This window comes from Nansenia antarctica, assembly GCF_963989245.1.
Source record: "Nansenia antarctica genome assembly, chromosome: 14".
In the NCBI taxonomy this organism is placed as follows: Eukaryota; Metazoa; Chordata; class Actinopteri; order Argentiniformes; family Microstomatidae; genus Nansenia; species Nansenia antarctica.
Genome location: NC_137684.1, coordinates 4,756,937 through 4,776,908, shown reverse-complemented (window position 1 = coordinate 4,776,908; position 19,972 = coordinate 4,756,937). Strand labels below are relative to the sequence as shown.

General features: G+C 47.0%; 1 protein-coding gene across 1 annotated transcript in view; it reads left to right on the top strand.

The window, feature by feature from the left end:
* Positions 1 to 18,373: 18,373 nt before the first annotated feature.
* Positions 18,374 to 19,972, top strand: part of tspan18b (tetraspanin 18b) — a gene marked incomplete at its 3' end in the record, with an annotated part of 21,711 nt that continues 20,112 nt past the window's right edge. Inside the window, exon 1 of the mRNA XM_080544988.1 lies at positions 18,374 to 18,423. Within this exon, the coding sequence (XP_080401114.1) occupies positions 18,421 to 18,423 (3 nt within the window). The 5' untranslated portion in view covers positions 18,374 to 18,420. The remainder of the gene's footprint in view (positions 18,424 to 19,972) is intronic.

Below are 19,972 nucleotides of genomic sequence, written 5' to 3'. Positions count from 1 at the left end.
CTTAGGGTTAAGGTTAGGCTTAGGGTTAGACATGCCAGCATGTACCAAGTCACCCTAGCACCTAACCCTAGTTTTCCCACATGTACCGTATTCCCACATGTACCGTACCATATACATGTATATATATATATATATATATATACTGAAAAATATATGCACTCACTGCAATGTTAGTCACTTTGGATAAAAGCGTCAGCTAAATAGTACATTAGTAGTATTAGCTCAAAGCCAAAGGCTGCTGAACCGTTACATGTAAATGCAACTGGGCCCTGTGAGCAGTTGAGGCCATCCGTGCACCCTAATGTCTCTGAGGGATCCAGGACACTTAGTATGGAGATGGCAGCGATGGTTCGTGAACGAACAGTACTTGAAGAAACCCACTCTAAAATGTGACTGCAGCTGCTGAAGCTGGGAGCAAGTCGCCAACCAATCAAAACATTGAAAATCAATGACACACTCGCTAGTCAAGCCAAAACATTGCAATGCATCCCCACTACTCTGCACTAACTAGGTAGTAGTGGGGATTGCTCGCCGAATCCATTGCATTGCAATATTTGGACTTGACTAGCGAGTGTGTCATTGATTTTCAACAACGTTCACATTTATTAAAATTGTTCCTGGGTTTCACCAGCTGCTGTCACATATACGCTTTAGGGCCCTCACGCATTTGCTTGTCTGTTCCTGAACTGTCTGTCTTTATAAAGTCAGACGGTGTAATGGGTCTGCTGTTTAACTGTAGATTAAATCTACACGTTGTCGGCAGTTATTTTTACCGCTCCATCCATGGGAGAAACGATTAGAAAGGCAAGGTTGAAGAGTGCCTCATGATTTTTTTATGGCACTTTATGAAATGTTTAGCCTGCCACCACTTTGAAAGTGCAACGGCTGAAAGCAGAGAGTTTGTGGGTCGAGGCACTAAAACTGTCTCACCGTACCTTTTGTAGCCCTTCGGGGTAAGGGAACAGGTCAAGGCTCGTCTGTCTGTCTGTCTGTGCCATCCTGCCCGCGGGAGAAAGGGCGAGCTGTCAGTGGTGTAGACGTGAGGTGGAGATGCACATTGAAGCGTATTACCATCAACTGGCGAAGGGAGGCCAGGCCAGGTCCTTTGTCGGTCTGATAAGAGAGCAGACGACAGATTTTTTCATTTAATTCTCTGAAGGGCAGCAGGAGCTCTCTCTCTCTGCACCATACTATCCATTACCTGGCCATTAGTATTGGAAGTTGTCTGCATACCGTGAAGAATACAATCTCCTCCATTCCTAATCCTAAGGCATGGCAGCCATATCTCCCTTCCTTTGAGGCTGGCAGAGAAGGAGGGATCCACTCGGTTTTTCATCTCTCTCGCTTTCTCTCTCTCTCTCTGCCTCGCTATACCTCTTCCCCTCCAGTCTCTCTCTCCATCTCCCCCTCTTTCTCTCTCTCTCTCTCTCGCCCTCCTTTCCCTGCACACGAACAGCCAGAACTCTTTAACCACACGAGCACATGAAAGTGTTTGATATTGTCATGGAAATTTATTTTTTACATCCCTTCTGTTTCTGACTGCGGCGGCCAGTGGAGATGCATCGCCTGTGTTCGCCAGAGATAACGAAAGCCGTCGTAGGTGTCTCCGATCCTCCGAGGATGAAGGTTTTTAAATTGGCTGCAGTGCTCATCGAGTTAAGCAGCAGCAAATTAAAAAAACGGTTTGGCTCTTGAGGGAGCTTTTCTTTTTTTTCTAAGTGGAACATTGTCAGGAGACTATAATGGTGGATGCGTTCCCATTGATTAGTCACATGTCCTATTTCCAGAGAACAGTGAAAGTGGTCCAACCTAATCATGGCCACCTGTGTGTGTGTGTGTGTGTGTGTGTGTGCGTGTGGGGGTGTGCGTGTGTGTCTTATGGGAACACTCATAGAGTGAAGGGAATAGGGCCAAGCCAGGCGGTTCAGGCTCTATTCCAGAAGTTTGCACTTGGCCCAATGATCACCTCGCTCTTACCGATAACGTTTGGCAGGAGACGGGGATCCCATGTGATCCGATCTGGCTTCGCGCCAAGGTTAGTCAAAGTAATTTAATTTCGGGGGTGTTTTCTGAAGAGAAGAAGACTTTTTGGGGGGGGCCTTGTCTGCCAACCCGTAGCGCTATATCTGTCTGCCAACTAAACGCTCGGGACCAAGACGTCTGCGTTGTTCAGGCTGGTGGTTGAGTTGCAATAATAACAAGCCATAGAAAAACCCATTAATCAACCAAAGCGTATTCACGGCACAACGCTCACGTACAGAAATGAGAAAATGGAATCTAGGAACCAAGGATGATCTCAGACTCTGCAGGAGAATGACAGAGGAGGGGAAAACAACAATAAAACGAAAGCCAACGTTGTGAGTCGTAGACCATAACTACTCTCCTTATCACTTCAGGCAGTTGGGAGAAGCACACACACACACACACACACACACACAGTTTTATTTTTTATTCTAACGGAAAGCAGATGGTCAACCCTTTCCTCCTCAAAACATCTCCGGGTGAGCTGTCCACCCAACACACGACTACCACACCCCCTGCCCCCCCACACACACACCCATCCTTCATATTCCAGTCTGGACTTCAGGGTTTCACAACTCCCCCCCCCCCCCATCAAAAGTCTGGGGTCTTCTTCATGTCTAGATATGTATATATTGTGGCCTTTTAGCCTGAACCCCCAAGTTCTCTCATGCATTTGAGGAACCTGAGAGATTCGAGGAGGAGATTTCCAAGTTGAAAAAGAACCCCCATTTAGTATTTCCGTCTCTTCTGCTCATTATAGCCTCCGCCTTGCTTTCTGTAATCTCCATCTGCCTCATCCATATCAGTACCATTTGGTCCCTTCTATCAAAGCTCAGTCTCATGCATTGAAATTAATGAGAGATAAAATGTTATTTTCATTTTCTAGCCCATAATCCCTCTGTGATTAGGTCTGGATTTGCTGAACCCCCCTCCCCTCAACCCCCCCCCACCAACCCTTCTTCACAATACCTCTGAATAGATATAGGCTTTTTGTATCAGCTCGAAATTGAGATCTGTGATCCGAAACATTCTCATCTCTTGACAATCTGCTTTCTTTCTTTGAGCAGCTGAGCATAGCTTAAGCGCTAATTCTACAGGTGATTAGCACCTAAATCACATCCATCCAGTAGAAACTCACAATCACAATATATCTCTATATATACATACAAATCACTGGCATCTTAGACGGAACACAGGGGATAAGATGGGTCGTTTTGTCCTCTAAAACTCAGCTATGTGTGAAGATGTGTGAATTATTAAACGTCGGTAATGAGGTCTACCTGGAACGCCCTGGCTGTGGTCACAGTTGGCCTGTGTGGTCCTGTTTTAAACCCGACGGTGCATCAAGTAGGCAGTTTAATTTATAAGGTTCTATAATGTAGTTACCCTGCGGTGGGCTGATGCATGGAGAATGTCCGCCTGCTAAAGCGGCCGCACGCGGCGAGCGCATTACTCACCATTTCATCACCACTCCCCATTACACCGCATCAGCTGCATCTGCTCCTGCAAGACCATTGTCATCAGTTGTTCCCAGCCATTGTAAATGCATGAGAGACGAACGTTGCTCAACAGAATCAGGGCATCGATTCAGGTTTTCATCAGCAACGAAACTCAAGAAGTCAATGTTATCGATCCCCCTCGAGACGCAGAGCCATCCAAGCATGCTGAAAGTGTTTAGCTATTTGATTAAGCTCTCCTAAGTGTTTACTAAGTCTAACTCCAGTCCAAGGTTTAGCATCTGGTCAAACAGTGAAGGTAGGAACACTCTTTTTAAAGGGACAATCTGTGATTCAAACAGCAAAGCTGACACATTTGTGGGTAAACAGCTGAGGGACGGGGCTGGAGAAATGTAACCACTCTCATATTCATACACAGAACTATGGATGCAAGGACTGACAACCCATACCTGTAAGACCAAAATGATAGTTTGATGTTTTGAAGCGATACAGTGTTTGTTTACAACAAGCAAGGGAGTAAATGAATTATTAAATCAATATTTTATGTTCTGATGGGATAAAACAGTTCAAGCTCATGAGGCATTTATCAGTTACAGTATAGGCTATTCTACAATAATCAATGGCTATATATCATTAATTTAAAACTCAAACAATTGATGTACCGATCCCAGATTGCCCGTTTCTATAAAGGTTTATGTTGTGCTCTTGTCTTCAATTCATGTGTTTCAGTTATATTTGCTCTCTATCATGGACATTAGAGTTCAGTCTAGAGGATGCCATCTGCCCTTTTGTGAGTGCATTTACCCATACCATGTCCTTATATCCATCATGTTTTGTGGTGGAAACCTATTGACTTGTGTTCCTTCAGGGAACTAATCTTGGAACCCCTCCAAAGCAGCTCAGTTTCCACTCTCTCCCCATCTCTCCTCTCTGCCCCATAAATCAATGTGATGTAATTGCGTAAACTCGCTTTCCCACAGCTTCAGCTCTGGAGGCAGTGTATTCTCACAGAGAAAGTGTTTCAGAGTGGCCAGTTAACCTCAACCCCCTGTTCCCAAAACAGTCCCACTGGTGAGGGCCTGTCGGATCACTCTGATGTCCCCGGCTTGTGAAAACGCTATTTCTGCCTTTTTTTAAAGACCTCCGTTAGTGACATTCCCTCCCTTCGTGATAACATTTTGGGTTTTTGTGTTTTGTTTTTCCAGGCTGGGGTGGAGGGGGGGGATCGACAAACTTAACTTTCTCACAGCTGGGTCTGGCTGTTTACGTCTGGCTACCCTTGTCCTCACAGCCCCACAGATTACATCTCATTTCTCTGAGTGCTCTTTGTGTTGAGCCAAGCGTGATTTCTCCTGACATCTCTCCCAGCTCGCTGCTTCCCCAGCCCTGTTGGCGGAATGCTCCTAAAAGCGCTCCTACGTTTTCACGAGATTGTGTAAAAATGTACGAGCCCCTTTTTCCACATCCCCACTCCCCTCCTGGCTTCCTCTCGGGACTCGGGTAAGAAGCAGGATATCTCCTTAAGGATATCTTTCAACTCCTTGTCCAGGGGAGTATTGGGCCGAGTCAACCGAGATGGGAGGGAGTGCAGCTTTAGAGGGTTGGGGAGGGGTGAACCACCCGCACAGGTCAGTGTCCTGCCTTGTCCCGGTTTCATCTTTCACTGCTCGGTTCGTTGTTATCCGATCAATCTCTCCATGTTCACCATAAAGCATGGATTATAAAACTGAGACTTTTTCTGCTTTCCCCCGAAACACATTTTTGTGGAGGCCATTAGTGCAGGCGATGGCTTCTCTCTTAAAGGTCCAGCATGTGGAAAATACAGCACTCTCTCTTCACTGAACATTCTTCAGCACATGATCTCATTCCTTGATAGCTACGGATTTATCATGGCCATTTAGCACGATTTCAAAGCGAAAAATCTACATATTGGACCTTTTTACATTCTGAGTGTGTCAGACTTGGTTAACTTGTCTCACCGCAGGCTGATGTAGATGAGGTGGATGGGGGGGGGATTGGGGAGGGTTATTTGGCACATGTGTGCGTTTACGAGGCAGTCCCACTGTGGAGAGAGCCCCACGGCAGAGGAAATGATCCAGATGCAGGACTCCTGGCAGTCGTAAAGCAGCGGGACACCTGCCCTCCTGCTCCTGCAGAACTGCCTGTGAAATCAGCCGGGACCTTGACTACTGTCACACACACACACACACACACACACACACACATAAATACACATACATACACATTGTGACACACACACACAAACAACAGTGTTCCACTGCACACGACTGGCAGGCCCTGTGCTAGGCCCGGCCACACCAAGAAAACCGCCAGAAAACCGTTCAGAATGTAAAAAATCACTTTTGATCTGTGGAATTTGGGCGTGACTTTAAACAACCTATGAACAATGCAACCTAGCAGCTCAATACGAAACCTTGTTGACTGTGAAAAGTAAAACTTTCCCTGTCCGTGAAAAACTGCAGAAACGGACAGGGACAGACCGTTGTCCTCTCTGTTGTCTGTCAACAGACGACTCCCATAGGAAGAACGTTGGCTCAATCCATAATTAACGCATAGCATAGTTTGGTGTGGCCGGGGACTTATCGTCATGTTCTACAGTTCTCTCACTCTCCACTTCATATTGTGCTAGAATATGATAAAATATTAAATATGCCGTTATCCAAAGTGACTTACAGTACAGTAGTGTGAGTGTGTACATTTTCATACATGCCAGCACCATGCTGAGCCACACAGGACCACATGTAGCCAACGCTCCTGTGTTCTGCCAGAGCAGGCATATCTGTACAGTATGAGCCCTCATTCATAGCAATGAAGCCCAGCATTATGGCCTCAGTCTGAATGAGTTCCTGTTCTGCTCACTGTGGAACATTCCTGATCATTCTTAACGTATTCTAATCACACATGATAACTGGTTAGTGGTTCATCTTAGCAACAGACTAGTACAACCACGTTGCACTAAGGAGCGCTATAGGAGATCGCTGCGAAAAAGACTGTACAACTCCTCCTCCAGCTGCCTATCAGATGGTGATCAGAGTCAGGCTGGGGGATGTTAAATCATCAAATCTATCTATCTATCTATCTATCTATCTATCTATGGGCCCTATTATGCACTTCTTAACTTGCCGTCTTAAGTGTTAATTAAGACGCACCGCCAGGTTAAGACCTACCGCCACCCTTATTATGCGCTTCATACGCGCTACTGCTATTATGCAGGTGTCGATAGGCGCCCACACATAAGACGTAAAACTCCCGTGCATATATTGCTCATTGTGGGAGTGTTCATATGTTAATGAAGTGCACTAGGCGCCCCTGCTATTATGCGATCTGACTTTGCTCCTATCGCTAAGAAGTGGTTTGAAAAGTTCTTAAGTTTAGACTTCATGCACGTTTTGAAACACGAGCGCGCCTCCGCGGTTTGCGCATACATGTGGGCACACATGAACACGCACGTGGCTCCACGGCAAGACGTCAATTACGGTCACAGTATAAATGCTTTATTTCAGAAGGGAGAGGCAGAGAAGCGCGCTGACCTCCTTCTTAGGACTTCCATAATAGCATAGCGCTAATGACTCAACGCAGCCGGTTCTTAAAGGGAATGGCACCTGGCACGCTGATTGGGTTGATTGAGAAGACGCCCAAAACACACCCATGACTAATTTCTTTGCTTAGCGCCGGGTTTTAGGCGCCCACTACAGCACGCATAATAGCAAAGTGGCCTTGACCACGCCTCCACGTCTTAAGTTTAGATCTACCGCCTCGTCTTATTGATGAAGTGCATAATAGGGCCCTATATCTCTATCTCTACCTCTATCTCTCTATCTACCTATCTCTCTATCTATCTCTCTATCTATCTGTCTATCTGTCTATCTAAACACATTCTTATCACACATGAGATTGGTTAGTTGTTCACCTTTGTTACCTATCTAATTTGTTTGCTGCTTTAGTCTTTTTGGCTTTTCTCTTGTTTGCTTCTCCTGCCAGCTGTGTTCAGTCCAGAGGACTCACACATGAAGCTGTGCTCAGTCCAGAGGGCTCACACATGAAGCTGTGTTCAGTCCAGAGGGCTCACACATGAAGCTGTGTTCAGTCCAGAGGGCTCACACATGAAGCTGTGTTCAGTCCAGAGGGCTCACACATGAAGCTGTGTTCAGTCCAGAGGACTCACACATGAAGCTGTGTTCAGTCCAGAGGACTCACACATGAAGCTGTGTTCAGTCCAGAGGGCTCACACATGAAGCTGTGTTCAGTCCAGAGGACTCACACATGAAGCTGTGTTCAGTCCAGAGGGCTCACACATGAAGCTGTGCTCAGTCCAGAGGGCTCACACATGAAGCTGTGTTCAGTCCAGAGGACTCACACATGAAGCTGTGTTCAGTCCAGAGGGCTCACACATGAAGCTGTGTTCAGTCCAGAGGGCTCACACATGAAGCTGTGTTCAGTCCAGAGGGCTCACACATGAAGCTGTGCTCAGTCCAGAGGGCTCACACATGAAGCTGTGCTCAGTCCAGAGGGCTCACACATGAAGCTGTGTTCAGTCCAGAGGGCTCACACATGAAGCTGTGCTCAGTCCAGAGGGCTCACACATGAAGCTGTGCTCAGTCCAGAGGACTCACACATGAAGCTGTGTTCAGTCCAGAGGGCTCACACATGAAGCTGTGCTCAGTCCAGAGGGCTCACACATGAAGCTGTGCTCAGTCCAGAGGACTCACACATGAAGCTGTGCTCAGTCCAGAGGGCTCACACATGAAGCTGTGTTCAGTCCAGAGGACTCACACATGAAGCTGTGTTCAGTCCAGAGGACTCACACATGAAGCTGTGCTCAGTCCAGAGGGCTCACACATGAAGCTGTGCTCAGTCCAGAGGACTCACACATGAAGCTGTGTTCAGTCCAGAGGACTCACACATGAAGCTGTGCTCAGTCCAGAGGACTCACACATGAAGCTGTGTTCAGTCTAGAGAGCTCACACATGAAGCTGTGCTCAGTCCAGAGGACTCACACATGAAGCTGTGTTCAGTCCAGAGGACTCACACATGAAGCTGTGTTCAGTCCAGAGGACTCACACATGAAGCTGTGTTCAGTCCAGAGGACTCACACATGAAGCTGTGTTCAGTCCAGAGGACTCACACATGAAGCTGTGTTCAGTCCAGAGGACTCACACATGAAGCTGTGTTCAGTCCAGAGGACTCACACATGAAGCTGTGTTCAGTCCAGAGGGCTCACACATGAAGCTGTGTTCAGTCCAGAGGACTCACACATGAAGCTGTGTTCAGTCCAGAGGACTCACACATGAAGCTGTGTTCAGTCCAGAGGACTCACACATGAAGCTGTGTTCAGTCCAGAGGACTCACACATGAAGCTGTGCTCAGTCCAGAGGGCTCACACATGAAGCTGTGTTCAGTCCAGAGGACTCACACATGAAGCTGTGCTCAGTCCAGAGGGCTCACACATGAAGCTGTGTTCAGTCCAGAGGGCTCACACAAGAAGCTGTGTTCAGTCCAGAGGACTCACACATGAAGCTGTGTTCAGTCCAGAGGGCTCACACATGAAGCTGTGTTCAGTCCAGAGGACTCACACATGAAGCTGTGTTCAGTCCAGAGGGCTCACACATGAAGCTGTGTTCAGTCCAGAGGACTCACACATGAAGCTGTGTTCAGTCCAGAGGGCTCACACATGAAGCTGTGCTCAGTCCAGAGGACTCACACATGAAGCTGTGTTCAGTCCAGAGGACTCACACATGAAGCTGTGTTCAGTCCAGAGGGCTCACACATGAAGCTGTGTTCAGTCCAGAGGGCTCACACATGAAGCTGTGCTCAGTCCAGAGGGCTCACACATGAAGCTGTGCTCAGTCCAGAGGACTCACACATGAAGCTGTGTTCAGTCCAGAGGGCTCACACATGAAGCTGTGCTCAGTCCAGAGGACTCACACATGAAGCTGTGTTCAGTCCAGAGGGCTCACACATGAAGCTGTGCTCAGTCCAGAGGACTCACACATGAAGCTGTGCTCAGTCCAGAGGGCTCACACATGAAGCTGTGTTCAGTCCAGAGGGCTCACACATGAAGCTGTGCTCAGTCCAGAGGACTCACACATGAAGCTGTGCTCAGTCCAGAGGGCTCACACATGAAGCTGTGTTCAGTCCAGAGGACTCACACATGAAGCTGTGTTCAGTCCAGAGGACTCACACATGAAGCTGTGTTCAGTCCAGAGGGCTCACACATGAAGCTGTGTTCAGTCCAGAGGACTCACACATGAAGCTGTGTTCAGTCCAGAGGACTCACACATGAAGCTGTGTTCAGTCCAGAGAGCTCACACATGAAGCTCTGTTCAGTCCAGAGAGGTCACACATGAAGCTGTGTTCAGTCCAGAGGGCTCACACATGAAGCTGTGTTCAGTCCAGAGGACTCACACGTGAAGCTGTGCTCAGTCCAGAGAGCTCACACATGAAGCTGTGTTCAGTCCAGAGGGCTCACACATGAAGCTGTGCTCAGTCCAGAGGGCTCACACATGAAGCTGTGTTCAGTCCAGAGGGCTCACACATGAAGCTGTGTTCAGTCCAGAGGACTCACACATGAAGCTGTGTTCAGTCCAGAGGGCTCACACATGAAGCTGTGTTCAGTCCAGAGGACTCACACGTGAAGCTGTGTTCAGTCCAGAGAGCTCACACATGAAGCTGTGCTCAGTCCAGAGAGCTCACACATGAAGCTGTGTTCAGTCCAGAGGACTCACACATGAAGCTGTGCTCAGTCCAGAGGACTCACACATGAAGCTGTGTTCAGTCCAGAGAGCTCACACATGAAGCTGTGCTCAGTCCAGAGGGCTCACACATGAAGCTGGAACTCTGACATCTCTGTATGGGGGAGTGGAAAGAGAAAGAAAGGAGAAAGAGGGAGGGAGGGAGGGCGGAAGGGATGATGGACGGGGCTGGTTTAGGGTGCGCACAGTAAGGTATGCAGGGAAAACCATGCACGATGAGAAGCAGACACCCAGGGCCTCACATTGTGGCCTGGACTAATAAACTAGGGGCCGGTTTCACAGACAAGGCTTAAGCCTAGTCCTGGATGAATCACTCTTTCAATGTCAAATCTCTGTTGAAGATGCTTTTTAGTCTCGGATTAGGCTTGAGCCTTGTCTGTGAAACCGGCTCTGGGTGTCATGCCGCTGTCGAGGTGTCCCTCAGCACACAGAGGGCTGGATCTCTTCATTCCAGGGTTCCCGCACTGGTCTTAAAAAGCCTTAAAGTCTAAAATCCGGCAATCCAATTCATAAGGCCTAAAAAGGTCTCAAATTCCAGTTATTCTGCAAAAAAATTAGGTGCTAGGTCTTAAAAATGAGATCCTGCAAATAAATCAGTCCGACCACTCTATTTACGCGGACATTAATCAAGCTGGATCCCAAAAAATTACAATTTGCTTCTTTTTTTGTCTGTATGGCAGTGAAATCCCTAATTTCATCACCTCGAGGATGACAAAAAGCTATCACATGGTGCTAAACACAGGTCTAAAATTCTATTCAAAGAGGTCTAAAACATTTCTGAAAATGTCTTAAGCTCGACTTGTTGAAACTTGTAGGAACCCTGTCATTCTCCTCATGAGTATTGAAAAATACTCAGAATTATATTTATCATTACATCTGTTCAGGTGTAAAGACAAGACGTCTGTTCCCCGGACACAGGTTAAACCTCGTCCCAGACGAACATAGAACATTCTTTTTGGTCTAGGTATTTACATTTTTACATTTTTGGCATTTAGCAGACGCTTTATTCCAAAGCGACTTACAATCAATAAATTTGACTAAGTAAGCGAATCGTCTATCCACTAGTCATAGCAGGAAAAAGTACTCTGCTCAGGCCAGGGGTCATTGGCAGCCGTCGTGCTAGAAGAAGGAAGAGTTCATTTAATTTTTTTATATTAGGTAGGACTAGGCTTAATCTAGGCCTGGGAATTCAGTCCCTTCGATACAGAACTACTATATGATAGATTAGTGCAGAGGTTTGTTTGTCCTCTGTGGAAACACTGCTGACCCTGAAGTCATTCACTGTTTGGCAGGGTGCCGTCTGCCTGCGATACACATATGGCCCAGAAAAGCCCCTTTTTTATAAATTAAGCTAGTTTGTGAGGGAGCGCAAACACAAAGATCTACCACTGGTTTTAATTAGGAAAGGGAGTCACAGATGGTTCCATCAAAACAGGAGTGTGCTTCCCCTTCTGCTCCACCAGGCCCTCTGCTTGGAAGTATTTACCGCTGTGTTCTTCAGCACAGCTAAACAAACAAGCCTTGAAGGGGGAGCGAGGGCTAGGGTCACCTGTGGGCCAGGCCTGTAGCATCACATACTGTAGGAAAGACGGTTAGTAAGATCTAAGAATAATACGTCACGGACCGGTAAATGCCGTTGATGTGACCACTTTGGTCATTTGGGGTTCTACAGAAACCTTTGGATCATTGTCACAGCATGGTCTAGCATTGCGACATAACCCTCGGTTGTATGGTATTTTTGCACAATTTATATGAGAGCCCTGAAATGGAGACCAGATGTGGGTTAAACACGTGCACTCGTTTGACTTCAGGGATATAACAGACGCTTAAGATTCTTGCATACTCCAAATATAATGGTGCACATGTTCTGGTAGCGCTGGGACACTCCTTATTTTGGGGGGGCTAGCCTAGCAATAGTTACCTTGCAGCTTTCGAGCCGTCCATATAATAGCCAGGCTGTTTTGTTTTCCTGGTTTGTATTGATTTAATCATGAGATGTCTTTGGGAGTCTTGACACCAAGGCTCCTTGTCTCCCCTGATGATTCAAGTTGGTTGGTCTTCAGGCAAGGTTATGTACACACTTCCTCCCTCGCGTCTCCCGTCTAAACTGACAACTCCTGCCTCTCAGCTCTGTCAGGATGACTCGGTGGTAGGCTCTGTGAGTTCTGAACCGCGGGAGTCTGAAGTTTTACGGGCCTTTAGGCTCTCGCTGCGATGGAAACGGCTAAAACGCTCCTGTTCAACATCAGCTGGCAGGACACTGGGTGGATGTGTGGGTGGGTGGGTGGGTGGGGGAGAGAATGGGGAGAGTTTAACAGCCCCAGCCCCCTCTCTGTCAGTGGTAATGAATTCTTACCTTGGCCTGCGCTGCCTGCATCCTCGCTGTGTTTTTGTAACCCTCTCTGTAAAGCCTGGCTCTTAATTGTGTCCCATGGGCCCCAGCTCTCTCTCTGTTCACAGCGCCTTTCCTGTTCCTCATAGAGATCCCCACCCACCCACCCCACCCCTACCCCTACCCCTACCCCCCAACGTTACCCCCTTCAGCCAGATCCGACAGGTCTTTCCCTTTTAATCGCTCCACTTCAAAGCGCTGTTGTGATGCCCTCCAGCCCCCTCCCTCCTCAGAGACAGGGCTAGGTTAGCCTTGGGGGCCTGGGAAGAGAGGGAGAGAGAGGGAGAGAGAAAGGAATGATGGTGGGGGGGGGGGGGGGGGGGTTTATAGTGAAAGTCAGAGAGGAAAAGGTTCAAGAAAACAACAACAATAATAATAACAACAACAGCAAGTAGCACTGTGGGCTGTTCGTCGTCATCATTGCTTTTCACAACTCGAGCCTAGTTGCTGTTTATTTAGGTCGTCACATATGGTGAACTCAGGACACCCCCTCATCTGGTCACAACACCCTCGTCCTCCAGGGAAGACATTGAGAGCTCCTGCCAGAGAAACCTGTTGCGAGAAGAGGCCTGGGGAATGTTTGCCACCAGCCTGGCAACGAGGAGGACACCACATCCGCTTGAATCAGCATCAAAATAAGACCCACAATAACAACACAAGTGTCCTGGGATTAGAATCTCCAAGGCTCTCCCCCGAGAACATTAACACTGACAGAGAAGACTGGGGGATGGCTTAATGGGTTCAGTGTGAGCCGTTATTAGTTAGATAAATGTGTTCATTTGACTTACTGAATAAACTCCTGCAGAGCCTGGGACCACACAGCAGCAGTGGAGGCTGGTAGAGGTAGAAATCGGAGGACGGGCTGAATTACAATGATTACCTCAATCATTATCAAGATTGACCTCAGATGTCTACCTCCACCTGCTTATTTAACTCTCCTGATGTTTATACTGTAATCATTTATTAGTATTAGTATTATTATAATATGTATTTATTATACTGTAGAGCCACTAGTGAGTTTCAGTTTGTGCTCTAACATTTCTGCAGATTAGGATCTTGGAACATAATACAATAAGACTGTGGGCCGGTTTCACAGCAGGAGGTAGAGATGGTGTCTAATGATCGCAAGGTCGGTGGTTCAATCCGCAGTTCCTCCGGTCCATGTGTCGAGGTGTCCTTGGTCAAGACACTGAACCCCAAATTGCTCCCAGTGAGCGGGCCGGCACCTTGCATGGTAGCTTGCCGCCCGTGGTGCATGAATGTGTGTGTGAATGGGTGAATGAGAGGCCGTTGTAAAGCGCTTTGGGATAAGGCGCTTATATAAGTGCAGTCCATTTACCATTTACCATTTAGTCCAGGACTAGACTTAAGCCTTGTCAGTAGAACCGACCCTTGAAGCGATGCAATCTCTTTAGATTCATTATTTATGATTTTGCTCCCTGTAGTGAGCCAATAAAAGACTGCACAAGCGTTTTAATGCGTGGGAATATTTCACTGCCTCCACCAGCCCTCCCATGCATGGCATCTACAATAAGTTACATACAGTAGATTCCAGAGAAAACACGATTAGCAGAGCTCTGGTCTGAGACTGGAGAATGAGTCACTAGTCTGAGGGTCGACCGGGCCTCCAGCTCAGCAGTTTATCCCCGTCCCTGGGGGTTAACTCAAACTGGCGGATCAATAAATCTGCCGGATCAATAAATCTGGCGATAAGTCTGTCTCAGCACTCCCTTCATTAAAACAGACATGACAGGAGAAATATAGCTGGTGTAGTGTAGGCTCTTGCCCTCTTGGTCATTTCCAAGATCTGAAAGGATGATATATATATTAACTCTGCCAGACTTGGCTAAAGATGACTGGGGAAAGGTTATTGGAGTCCAAAGCTGCAGACATCTCTGTTTATCAAGTGTGGGGCAGTGCATGCTGATGGAGTTAGAAATCGGAGGTCGTCCTCTAATTTCTACCTCCACCGGCCTCCCCTGGTGTAGTGATTTGTGACAGCAGCTGGTGAAATCGGGAACAAGTCGGCAACCAGTGAAAATGTTCAGACCTTTATTCGGAAAAATGTAAATAAATGTCAACGTTGTTAAAAATCAATGACACACTCGCTAGTCAAGCCAAAACGTTGCAATGCAAAGGATTCTGTGAATAATCCCCACTACTCTACACTAACTATGTTCTGAAGGCCCAGAGTAAGAATTAGAATTAGTTAAAATAGGAGTCAGTTATATTTTATTATTACTACTAGTTCACCCCACTCCCACCCCTTCAGGTTCCCAGGTTTGTTATTTTCTATAATAATGCCACTCGTTTGAGTAGTGTGTGTCTTCTACTATAAGACGTTGCCGTTTTTTGTGTTACTGGGTAATTGTACTAGTTTAGCGAACGCACCCTAGAATGTGACGAGGTAATAGTGGGTAGTACTCACCGAATCCTTTGCAATTGCAATGTTTTGGCTTGACTAACGAGTGTGTCATTGATGTTCAACAACGTTGAAATGTATGTACATTTCTCTGAATAAAAGTCTGAACAATTTCATTGCCAACTTGTTTCCGGTTTCACCAGCTGCTGTCTCACAGTTTGTTTATTGTTGGAGGAGAAGGTGAGGATAGAGCATGAATCCTCTGAGGCTGTTTCAAGGCTCTGATGTCGGTTGAAAACGTCAACATTGCAGATGAAATGCCTGTAAACACCATTTCCACACTTTTTCTTGTGGGTTTATAGCGTTTCCACCCACCGTTATGAAATGTAGGGCATTTTAACATTCACGTTGACGTTCCTCTGGCCGTTTACACACTTGTTTTTCTACCTATCACTGAACAACGGATAGGTCCTACTACAGTGGGTGTAGCTAGGATAGGTCCTACTACAGTGGGTGTAGCTAGGATAGGTCCTACTACAGTGGGTGTAGCTCCTCAAACGGAGTTCACTTCCTCTCACACATCCCTGGTCCAGTTCCTGTCCCTGTCCGTGTCTCTCATCAGTGTCCCTGCTGTTCGTTGACCTCTGGACCTGTTGCCGGCGGTTACCAGGGCTCACACCGGGCAAGGTGCCATGTGCTGGCAAGGACAGTGCCCTGAGGAAGAGAGAGGCTAGCAAACAGGGAATGGAAATCCCTTTATGGTCATTGGTTAAATACGTCCTCCACTTCCTTCTGCACTAACAATCATTGTAGTCACCTGGCCCTTTTTATTAAAAAAATTTGGAATGAAAATGTGAAAAGCTGTTGAAGAGCATACTGTAGCGGGGTGATGTGCAATTGTTAAGATTTCGCTCGCTAAATTTCAGAGCCCTGATTTTGAAATTAAACTGGGTGACGCGAGGTAGAAGATTATAGACTAGACGCAGTCACGGCCTCCCTTTATCTAACAGAGACTAATCAATTAGCAGCTTGATGTTTAAATCTTCAACAGTCGAGCTTAAATGTCAATGATAGGGGTGCGAGAGACTTGAAAAGGCTCTTTTGAGTGGATGTAGATGAGGCCTATTGTCAGCGGTGTAGTAGACTCTTTCTCTGCGTCGGACCCGCAGAGGCCTGGCCTTTCTAGCCTCCCACGAGGGGTCCTTCCTATTGTTGTTGTGCTCTCCCTCTCTCTCTCTCTCCATCTCCCCTCACCCCCATAGCCCATACCACTGCAGAGCCTCTGTGATCCTATTGGCGCTCCAGTTTCCCCCCCCCTGAGCAGGTTACCATGGAAACCTGAAAAATAATGCAGACCCTCACCACTGTTTCTCTCTCACTCTCTCTCTATCTCTAACAGCTAATAGCACTCTAAAACAGCCTCTAACAGGCACAGCAGAGGGTTGTTTTGCAACAGGCATCGGTGAGGGGGTGGGGGGTGGATATAATTAAACCACTGTCCTTTTGAATACGAGAACATATATTCTAGCCTTAATGATGATGACACTTACAAGTGTGCCTGCGGTTGATTTAACGGACACACTGAACCGAAATGCTGAAAGAGAGAAGGCGTGTTGACAAGACTTGTTTACCTGACAAACCAGGCTGCCTCTCTCTGAGACACAAACAGAGGTTATGTTGGGTTGTTGACAATGAAGTCAGTCTGAATAGTCTCATATCTCATAGTCTCATAAAACATACCATACTTCAGCTACACAGTGTGTGTCCCTATAAATACCCTTACACTGTGGGAGAGTTGATTGATTCCCTTGGTGTTGACTTTGTAGTGACTGAATACTCGGACCTTAGATAAGAGAGTGTATCTCTCAGACTCTCTCTCTCATATTTCACTCGGTCTTTGATTGCATTTGGTAGATGTAATCAGGTAGAAAACAAGTGTTTGGTGCCACTGCCATCCCTCATGCCGTTCATTACAACGATGGACCTATGGACCTATGTGTCTGAAATAAAGCTAAATTGAATTGAATTGAATTGAACGAGTCTAGCGTCTTACTTCCACCAGCCTCACCACAGTCGCAGTGTTGTTCTAACAGAAGTGTTACGGGAGAGGCACGTGTTGCACCTGTCAGCTCGGTGTCCTGTGAAGGCTGACGTCTTGGTAACAATGGTTGTGTCTAGATGACACTGGTTCCCTCATCCAAAATACTCACGGGGGACATTCTCCATTCCACCCACTGTCAGAGTAAAAATACACAGCGTGGAATCCGACATCTAATATAGAAGAGCTGTTCGTTCCATGTCTCCATAGGCAGCTCCATATATTTGATGCCGTCGTTGACAGTGCCAGTGCTTTGAAATCCACTCCAAAGTATTGACATTCAGGAAAAAGCTCTGCCGACTATTTTTGCAAGTTTAATTGGCCCTCACATCGTTGCCATGTCGTTATTTTCAGCTCGGAGACACTTGTGGCAAAGCGAACACGGTACAGCTAAAAAGTTAAAAGCATTTAGGCTCGTTAGCCACACTTGGTTGGAGATCTGCATTGACAGTTAAAGCCAGCAACACCTAATTAGGAAGGTATGCTCTTTCCCTCTGAATAATGCATGGGCTTGATGCTAATCAAGGTTAGCATCAGACGCTGCACCAGAAGAGGACGTGGATGTACGTGGGCTGCGGTAATAAGCCTTAATTACCAGAGCGGGGCGGAGCGCATATCCTAATACCTCGCGGCACACATTAACATTTTACCTGACTGCAACACAAGCGTGGATTGGTACTATTAAAGGCAGCATGCTTTTTACTGTGTCCCTATTAATTCTGCCCTCAAGCTGAGCAGTGAAATATTCACATGTGTAAAAAAAAAAAAAAACGCTTGTGCAGTCTTCTATTGGCTCACTACAGGGAGCTGAATCATAAATAATGAATCTGAAACCTCATAATTTCAAGTGTCCCACAGTCATATTTCATCTGTGTTCTTCGTACGTATGCGTATGTTCTGCGTGGAAGTTAATAAAGTACAAATCTGAGAAACTCTAGACGCTAGAGCAGCTCTGTTTTGAGTGGAGGGCGGTGGTGGTAGAAATCAGAGGACTGGCTTATTGTAAATGCACGGAACGGAATGAGGAATTGTATCAAAAACACGTGACGACACCATACCTCATTCCATTTCGTCCGTTATAATGAGCCCGTCGTCCGATTTCTACCTCCACCAGCCTCCCCTGATACACTGGACTCCCCTGGTACACACAGGGGCCCACAGATGGGAATGGGTTTTCTTCTTTGTTACATTAGCCCCGGCCTTAACCTCTGTCTCTGTTTGTGTTTCTGTCCACAGCTAATGACAACAGGAGAGGAGAGGAAGCAGAAAGAACCCATCAGCTTCACCTGAACCAAGAGGCATAAGCAGATACACAGATGGTACGTACAATACAGTGTGTTGGCTGTCTTTATCCGTTCACTTCCATGGAAAAGTCCTGACCCGCTCTCTGGTTGCTACAGGATCTTTGTGACTGAAAAAATATATTATAATAATAATGTATAAACCTCTCGTCTTTGTGTCCCGGATAGTCAGTGTATCACTGTTCTACCTCATTCAGCCATGGACAGTTTGAAGAGGCAGTGCTTCACTTTATAGTTTAATCACTCACACACACCATACACACCACACACACACACACACACACACACACACACACACACACACACACACACACACACACACACACACACACAGACTGCAGGGCACGCAACGGGGACCTGTTTTCGCTCATAAGCTCTACTTTTAGTCAGAGCTTTAGTCAACTAAAGGCTGAAAAATTGTCCAAATGATCCCGTAGCATCTCTTTAGGGTTGCCTGAGACGTTCCCCTTGAAAGGCGGTTACATTTTTAATCTCTTAAAGCCACCCATGCGTCACCCTCCCAAATCTCTGGCTCTCCCTTCAGTTCTCCCTGTGCGTTAGTATTGTGGTGATGTTTTTGCCCCATGCTGTGAGCCCCCCCTCCTCCTCCTCCTCCTCCTCCTCCTCCTCCTCCTCCTCCTCCTCCTCCTCCTCCAAGCCCTGGTTAAACCTAGCAGAGTGAGTCATCATCTCCAGGCAGCAGACTCTTGTTAATAAACCTTGGAACCAAAAACAGCAGAAAGTGCTTGTTTGACAGGCTTGTTGTTGTGCAGGGGGTTCTGACTGAAGGAGCGTAAAGCCGTTGTCACACAGGCAACAGGAGGGGATGGGGGGGATGGGGGGGGGGTTGGCGAGAGGGATGGCTGGGGCTTCTACGCAGCACCAAGTGCGAGGGCTTCTTTGTCTCTCCCGGTCACAGCGGTTGCGGCGCTGCTGCCCCTTTGTGACACGCTGATTAGCATTGGTATTCTATAGCATTAGTATTCAAGGCATGCGTCGGAAGCAGACGCGCGAGGGTGAGAGAGGTTAAGGGCTGCTTTCAGAAGGAGACACAACAATGCCCACAGGCAGCCAAAACACATCAACGTGGAAACAGCTTCACCTTTTAAACCAAGTGGACAGAAGTGTGTGTGTGTGTGTGTGTGTGTGTGTTTTTTTAGAAATACTGCATACTTTTCCATTTTAATTCATAAAATAGTATAATAGTATTGGAGTTAAAGGATGTTTTCTCCCTCGCCGCGGCTGCACTGCTGGCCTACATAACAATCGAATGATTCGTTGAAAAGAGCCCGGCGCTCCAAACCAGTTTGTCAATTTCAGTCGGACCACTGGAGGGGTGCTCAGTCCATGAAATATGAATACAACACACAAAGAGGAGAGAGGCTCAGTCTGAACTTCAAAGATGTTGCGTTTTGCTGATGCATTTCGGAGCGAGCTGCCGCTCTGACAAAAGAGCTCGCTCCGAAAACACGGCCGCGAATAAAACACGGCCTTTGAAGGGATCAAGTCTGTGCCCAGAAGCTCTTTATTAGACAGTGTGTCCTACATGTATGCTCTATCTATACCA